Source organism: Ahaetulla prasina, chromosome 4 (assembly GCF_028640845.1).
Source record: "Ahaetulla prasina isolate Xishuangbanna chromosome 4, ASM2864084v1, whole genome shotgun sequence".
Classification (NCBI taxonomy): Eukaryota; Metazoa; Chordata; class Lepidosauria; order Squamata; family Colubridae; genus Ahaetulla; species Ahaetulla prasina.
This window is the reverse complement of record NC_080542.1, coordinates 31,772,257-31,780,681: the sequence shown is the minus strand read 5'-3', so window position 1 is coordinate 31,780,681 and position 8,425 is coordinate 31,772,257. Positions and strand designations below refer to the sequence as shown.

General features: G+C 34.1%; 1 protein-coding gene across 1 annotated transcript; it reads right to left on the bottom strand.

The window, feature by feature from the left end:
• Positions 1 to 1,739: 1,739 nt before the first annotated feature.
• Positions 1,740 to 3,933, bottom strand: LOC131197401 (olfactory receptor 14A16-like). The gene is made up of 2 exons (XM_058181424.1): positions 3,878 to 3,933; positions 1,740 to 2,655 (listed from the first exon to the last, which is right to left on the bottom strand). The coding sequence occupies exon 2, from the start codon at positions 2,652 to 2,654 to the stop codon at positions 1,740 to 1,742; it is 915 nt and encodes a 304-aa protein (XP_058037407.1). The 5' UTR covers position 2,655; positions 3,878 to 3,933.
• Between the last annotated feature and the right edge of the window lie 4,492 nt (positions 3,934 to 8,425).

Below are 8,425 nucleotides of genomic sequence, written 5' to 3'. Positions count from 1 at the left end.
CGAGTATAAGCCGAGGTCCCCAATTTTACCCCAAAAACTGGGGTAAACTGGGGACTCGAGTATAAGCCGAGGGTGGGAAATGAGGCACCTACCGGTTGGGGAAACCCTCCCTCCCTCAGCTGAGAAGGCTGGCTCCCCGCCCGCCTCTCACTGCACCGGCAGGGCTTCCGTCCGGTAAAATGTGAAAAAAAGAAAAAAAAAACTCGAGTATAAGCCGTATATACTCGAATATAAGCCGATCCGAGTATAAGCCGAGGTCCCCAATTTTACCCCAAAAACTGGGGTAAACTGGGGACTCGAGTATAAGCCGAGGGTGGGAAATGAGGCACCTACCGGTTGGGGAAACCCTCCCTCCCTCAGCTGAGAAGGCTGGCGGCTCCCGCCCGCCTCTCACTGCACCGCAGGGCTTCAGTCCGTAAAATGTGAAAAAAACAAAAACTCGAGTATAAGCCGATATACTCGAGTATGTCGAGGGCTTAAAAAAAAAACTCGAGTATAAGCCGTATAGACCCGAGTATAAGCCGAGGGGACGTTTTTCAGCACAAAAAATGTGCTGAAAAACTCGGCTTATACTCGAGTATATACGGTATATGGGCTAACTCATTTTTGTCACACAAAAATATGAATAGGAGGTTCATGAAAGCAATAGTCTCACAAATTAAATAATAGAAGATTTTATTAAGCACATCAACATAAATTTTTTTAATGCAAAGTATACTGTAGACAAGATATATTCATAGATAAAGCAGGAGTACTAGAAAACAGCATTCAATATAAACTTCATATCCCTTTAACTGGAAGCCACTCACTTTTACCAAAGGAAGGTACTGATCTTCTCTAGATAAATCCAGTAAGTACCTGGCACCTTCCTAAGTACACTTATAGTGAACCCCAAAATATTTAACACATCTTCCCTTTTTCCATCCAAGATCTCCTTCACTGTATATTTTTATCTATCCTCCCTTCTCCAGGTATTGGATCAAGAATTATAAATTATTTCTTCCAATTTGTATCAGGTTGTAAGATTTCTGAAATATGTACTGATGTTTTGTTACAATTTTGCATCATCTTAATTACTCTCCTTGCCCTTCTCATTTATTGTAGTTATCAACATGTTATGTGCTCACCCATCCTGCTCTTCCTGCCTAGTGTCAGGTCTTGTCTGAACATTTTTAAGGAACAGAAAGCTAAATTATGTTAGAACCAATTTTGGATAATGGTTTATGGCATCAGGCTAGAAATTGGAGAGCTGCAAGCTCTAGTCTGCCTTATGAACAAAGCCAGTTGGGTTTCTTTGGGGCAGTCTCCTTCTTCTCTCTCTCTCTCTCTCTCTCTCTCTCTCTCTCTTTGCTTAGGAAGGAGATAATGGCAACTCTCTACTAAAAACCATTGCCAACAGAAATGCAGGGACTTCTCTAGGCAGTTGTCAGGAGTCCATATTGATTTGAAGGAGCAAATATTAAAGTATGCAATCAAAGGACCATTTAAAGTGAGAAGATACCTGTGTACTTTGGGAAAAGCTAAAGCTTTAACTAGCCTTATTATTAAATATGTATTAGAGAAGAAGAAATTCTTTACAGAAAAGAACAGGAAAAAAATAGGAAATATTATTTAAACTTATATCTGGGTCTTAACTGTGCTTTTTTTTGTAACTTACTCTTAATTCAAAGATGTAAGGAAAAAGACAGGAAAATGCAAAACTCTGATGAACAGAATAGGAACAACATTAAAGGTAGTTTTCAGAATTTCCACTGTTTTGAAAGGACCAATCTGATATTCTTATTTCTCATGCTATAGATGATTGGATTGAACAGGGGTGGAAGAAGGGAATACAGAACAGTCACCCCAAAATCTAGGTAAGATGGGGTATTAGAAGGAGGTCTCAGATAGGCAAAGTATCCAGTTAATAAAAACATAGATACTACTATAAAGTGAGGAACACAAGTGGATAAAGCTTTTTGCCTTCCTTGTTCAGAAGGAATTCTAAGCATTACCTTGAAAATCATGATATAAGATGCAATAATAAAATTAAAACAACCAATTCCTGCAAGGACACTGGCCATAAGAACTCCAAGTTCAATTAGATTGAAGCCAGAGCAGGATAGCTTTAGCAACTGTGGGATTTCACAGAAGAATTGATTGACAACATTAGAACAAAAAAGGATTGAAAAAGTGCCAATTGTATGCATTGTTCCATAGAAAAGACTGGTAGCCCAAACCAGAATCATGATTTTATTGCAGGCATTCCAATTCATCACCATCTCATAGTGCAGTGGATAGCAAATGGCAACATACCGATCATATGCCATGACAGTCAAGAGGGATAAATCAGAAGCTGCAAAGGAGATAAATATGAAGACTTGAGCAACACATCCTGAGTAAGAGATGTACCTGGTGTCCATGAGGGAATTCACCATGGATTTTGGGACTATGACAGAAACTGAGCCCAGGTCCTGCACAGCCAAGTTCATCAGAAACCAGTACATGGGGCTATGCAATTGATTATTTAAAGCTACTGCCAAGATAATGAGAAGATTTGCCATTATAGTTGTCAGATATAACACAAAGAACACAAAGAAATGTAAAAGCTGAAGACGTCGATTTTTTGAGAATCCCAGGAGTAAAAAGTAAGGGACTGTTGTGTGATTATTCATGTTTATGACTTAAATTAATTTATAAACATAGATGTGACACATAAAATAGTGGACTAAGTTCACGATACATTGATACAAACTGTGAACAGAATGGAAAAATACACTGAAAAAATGTGAAGAATGAAAAGTAAATCACACAATTAAAAGAATGGATACAATGCACGCCTGTACCTAATCACATCATTATTCCTATACTTGATTGACTAAATTGTAACCTATCAATCACAACTTATTTTCTTCTTCCACTTCATTCTTTTCCTGGTTGCACTATGTAGGACTTGGAAGACCTTTTCAAGTCCGTATTCTTTGGAAATTTCCTGAAGTTTTAATTATTTAATTATTTTAATTATTATTTAATTATTATTTAATTATTTCTTACTCTTCTTGCAGAATTGTTACAGTGATGAAAAATTGGAGACAGCCTCCAATATATAGAGTGAGCTCCTGAAGGATAAACAGAATCAAGATCTAGAAGAGAAATGAAGTAATTAATTATTACATGTTAACTTGAGGGAACAGATTTCTAGGTGCTTTTTAAAAAAATATTTTTATTAATTTTTTATTAATTACATTTCTTAGTGCTTAATAAGCATCATGTTGTCTGGGTATTTAACTTGTTTAGCAATACAGATTCCATTCTTACTCTCTACTCCTTTTTTCCAACCATTGGTAAAAGAAGTTCTGTGTCTTCTTTCTGTTTGATTTTCAATATAAGTATCAATTTCTGCACAATCTAATATCTTCTTTATTATTTCTTCAACTTGCAGTGTTTCTTCATTTTTTCCAATATTGTGCGAAGATAATCCTTGCTACTATTAAGACACGTAATGCTAAATACATACTTTTCTTAACAATTTTTTCTGATATCATCCCTAATAAAACACAGTTCAGGTTTAAAATCTTCATGTTTCCCTTTTATCTTTTCTAGCCATCTTGTGTATTTTTGCCCAAATTATTTTTTGTTTTAGCACAAGTCCACCACATATGATAAAATGTGCTCATTTTTTATTACATTTCCAGCATTTGCTAGACATATTTTTAAACATTTTAGCTAACCTAGCAGGTGGTAAATACCATCTATAAAACATTTTATATAAATTTTCTTTATAAGAAGTTGCCATTGTTAATCTATAGTTCCTTTCCCATAAATTTTGCCATTTCTCTAATTCTATGTTATAGCCAGTTTTTTTCCCATTGTACCATTGTATTTTTTATTTCTTCATCCAGCTCCTGAAGGATAGATGAAATAAAGGTGTAGAAGAGAAATAAAGTAATTAATTATTATATGTTAACTTGAGGGAACAGATTTCCATGTGTTTGAATTTATGTAAATCACACACATAAAGAAAAACAGGGACAGAAAAACAGACACACATATATACACAGAGAGTATAGTTTTGACAGTAATTCTGGGAATGTTGTGGCTAAAGAAGTACCTTGCTTTAAATAAATTAATATTAGTTGACAAATATCTATATAAGAGTACATTAAATTATAGTAATAGTTCATTGAAATTTTACAAAAGAAAACATAATTCTCATATCATATTCACCAGGTGATACCTAAGATTACAGTACATGAAGAAAACATATTTTTATCAAGAGAAATGAAAATTCAGGACAATATCTTCAAAATTCCCCAGGTAACATTTCCTTTGTTAACATTACACTTTTGTGTTTAATATGCACTTGATTTGCTATTTAGGATACAACCACCAGCAATAGATTCTCTTTTTTTCTGATTCATAATATGATTATGTCTAATTTATTTATCTTTATTTTAGGGTCATTTCTGAAAATAAATTTCTCCTTGTTGTCTTCCTTCCCTTAACATACTGTATTTTATTCTAGAAGAACACTAGCATATAATATCATTTTATTAAATCCTTTTCTCAGTGTGAAAATTAGCTTTAAAAACTAATGAACAGTCACATAATTTTTATTTAAATTAATGCTAGTTTATCTCAATAAGAGATAATTGTTCTTCTGTTGAATAGCTAATATATACACTATGCCATACTTACTCTATAATTTTTCTTCATAGAATTATTGTGCCTTCTGATGTATGCTCCATAGACTGGCTCTGTAATATATGCAATCAAAGTATGCTCAAATCTATCTTCAGAGGAAAAGGCTTACTTTATCTTCAGCAAGATTATTAATCAAGTTCTTTCTCTCAAGAGGAAAATACATATCATAAAATAAATAAAAACTAGACAAAATAAAACTATCAGTGTGCGCTTTTATGGATCCAATTAGCCATTAACAGTTAGTGCATTTGAGAATATTCTAATATCAGCTATCCCATTGGTTTAGACAATCACAGATGATGTTACCAGTAGGATTAGGGTTGAAACTCACAAATTCTTACTTTCTGGACCAAGAACTCAAAGATTAATTGAGAAAACCTGCTAGAAGGAAGTTCAAAACAGATTTAATCATCTGGGAGTTTATTTTATTATTGTTTTCTAAATTGTTGGTTGTTATATTACTTTATAATATCAAGGATTATATAAATTCATTATATACTGGATATTGGAACTTCTATCCATTTAATTAGTCTGTTTCCAATATTGTGCTATTTATATATTTAAATTATGTATCTAATTTTGCTACTTTATGGAAAGTTTTATCAATATCTATCATATCCTCAATTTTGCTGGTTGTTGTTTTTTTTTTTTTTTTGGTTTTCAGATATAGATTGTTCCCTGCAATAATCAGGACAGATTTTTCTCCTGTATTTTCTACCACTTCCACAGTAGAAACAATTACAACCCATATAACAAAATACCAAGAAAGATATTTTATCCTTTTTCATATTTCAATATTCTTACTCAAAACAACAACAACAACCACCACATTTACAAGGATTAAAATGTAATCTGAAAAGTTTGAAGGCACAGAGTAAGATACATAAGAAAATCCCTAAAGACAAATTGTAGGATGGCTGACTCTTTCTCTGTATCTGACAGTTCTGCAGCTTTGACTGGGATGAATGGAAAAATAGCTAGAAAATGAAGAAAAACTGAACATACCAGTGGCAGGGAAGTGTATGTATTGGAAAACACAAGAGACATACCAATGGTTGATTGCCTCCGGTTTGGACCGGTTCGCAAGACCAGTAGTAAAGGTGGCAGGTGGCTCCGCCCACCTGCCCAGACATCACCAAATGCTATCTGCACATGCACAAAGCTTCTGCACATGCGAACTGGTAATGAAGGTAAGTAGAACCCACCCCTGATACATACAATATGCTTTGCTAGTGTAACAGGGAGAATGGCTGAAACAGGATAATATATATATATATATATCGCCCCACCCACCCCCCTCTCTCTCACACACACTTTTTAATGTTGTTGAATCTTACCCAGGTATCAACTATACAGGTCTCACCCAGGTATCAACCATCAGTCTGAGAAGATTTCTTTGTATAGTCTTGACCAATAAAACAGCTAATTGACCTCTTCATGTTTGGGTTGGGTTATTATTCCTGATAGCTAAGCAGGTAGAAACAAAACCAGCGGTGTCCATAAGCAAGAGTGATCACACTGACAACATCAGTACAGCAGTATTATGATGTAAGCACCACTCCTGTTACATAATTTGTGGGATAGACAGCATTACCAATAAATGAATTTGTCACTGGCTAACAAACAGTACTTGGCATTTAGTCCTCAACAGAACTGCATCCACATGAAGAAAAGTAAGTAATAGGGTACCCCAAGGTTTGGTTTTTGGCCCAGTATTTTTCAATATCTTCATAAATTATCTATTTAAGTATAATTATTTTGTTTGTTATAAAAGGTGAAATACAAAACGATATCTCCTTCCTTGAAAAAATACGGTGAGACCAGCTGGAACCTCCCATCTAAATTGAATCTGGCATTTCTTAAGTTCTTGTGTAAAAAATATAAACTCTTTCCTATCTTTTAACATCTTAGGAGGAATCTCTTTCAAAACCATCACCTCTTGTTCTCCTATTTGCAACTTTTTCTGATATATGGCTTGCAGAATTTAATTTCTCATTGTTCTTGTCAGGAAATAAACCACAATGTCTCTTGGCAATTTTTTTTGTCTAGCAATCCATGAATTAACCCTATATACTTTATCAATTTGAAAAGCAGCCTCTTGTGGATCACGTCCTAGCATTTCAGCCAAAACTTCTGATAGGATTTTCTTAAGATCCTCATCCTTTACTTCCTGCAAACCTCTGATTCTCAGAGCACCTTTCATCGCCCTATATTGTAACACCACCACCTGATCTTCATTTTTATCGACTTTTGTTTGCAAATCTTCCATTTTATTTTCCAAGTGCTGATTAGATTAATTTCTTCCACTTTCTCTTCCAAGACCTCCAAATTCTTTTCCAAACCTTGAAAAGCCATCAAAATATCATCTTATTTTTATTATTTTCTTTCACTTCCTCTCTAGTAAGTTCAATATGGTTCATAACTTCTTTAAACCTTTCTTTAAATATTTTGGTCTGTTCTTTAAACGTATCTTCCATACCCACTTCAGATCCCCTTCTTGTTGTAAGTTTAGGTGGTTTAGAAGCCATTTCAATTTCCAAGTTAAAATTCAGTTATAAAGTCAGAATCAAAGATATATATATATATATATATATATATTTGTTTTCTGAGGTTTTCACGGGTGTTTGTATGTTGGTCTTTGGTTGTTCGGGTTTTCTCCCGTGTAAAATTGGCAATGTCTTGGCAACGTTTCGACGAAGTCTCATTCGTCATCTTCAGGCTTCAGCTTCGTGCTTCTGGGAGCAATGTATGATCGCAGCTGTTTCTTCCTTTTAACTTAAAAGGAAGTTTTATATATATATACATATATATATATATATAAACTTTTTCTATCTTTCTTCCTTCCAATATAGGAGAGCCTCCACTTTATTACAATCCACAAATACAGTCTCCACTTGATTACACAAACAGCTTCTAACTTTCACTTCCTCTTAGACGCCATTTTCAGCAATCTTAATTAAAGCAATAGAAAGTTTCTTTTCTTAAAGGGTAGAAGTCAGGTTCAGTATTTGCAATCTTCCATTTTATTTTCCAAGTGCTGATTAGATTGATTAATTTCTTCCACTTTCTCTTCCAAGACCTCCAAATTCTTTTCCAAACCTTGAAAAGCCATCAAAATATCATCTTATTTTTATTATTTTCTTTCACTTCCTCTCTAGTAAGTTCAATATGGTTCATAACTTCTTTAAACCTTTCTTTAAATATTTTGGTCTGTTCTTTAAACGTATCTTCCATACCCACTTCAGATCCCCTTCTTGTTGTAAGTTTAGGTGGTTTAGAAGCCATTTCAATTTCCAAGTTAAAATTCAGTTATAAAGTCAGAATCAAAGATATATATATATATATATATTTGTTTTCTGAGGTTTTCACGGGTGTTTGTATGTAGGTCTTTGGTTGTTCGGGTTTTCTCCCGTGTAAAATTGGCAATGTCTTGGCAACGTTTCGACGAAGTCTCATTCGTCATCTTCAGGCTTCAGCTTCATGCTTCTGGGAGCAATGTGTGATCGCAGCTGTTTCTTCCTTTTAACTTAAAAGGAAGTTTTATATATATATACATATATATATATATATAAACTTTTTCTATCTTTCTTCCTTCCAATATAGGAGAGTCTCCACTTTATTACAATCCACAAATACAGTCTCCACTTGATTACACAAACAGCTTCTAACTTTCACTTCCTCTTAGACGCCATTTTCAGCAATCTTAATTAAAGCAATAGAAAGTTTCTTTTCTTAAAGGGTA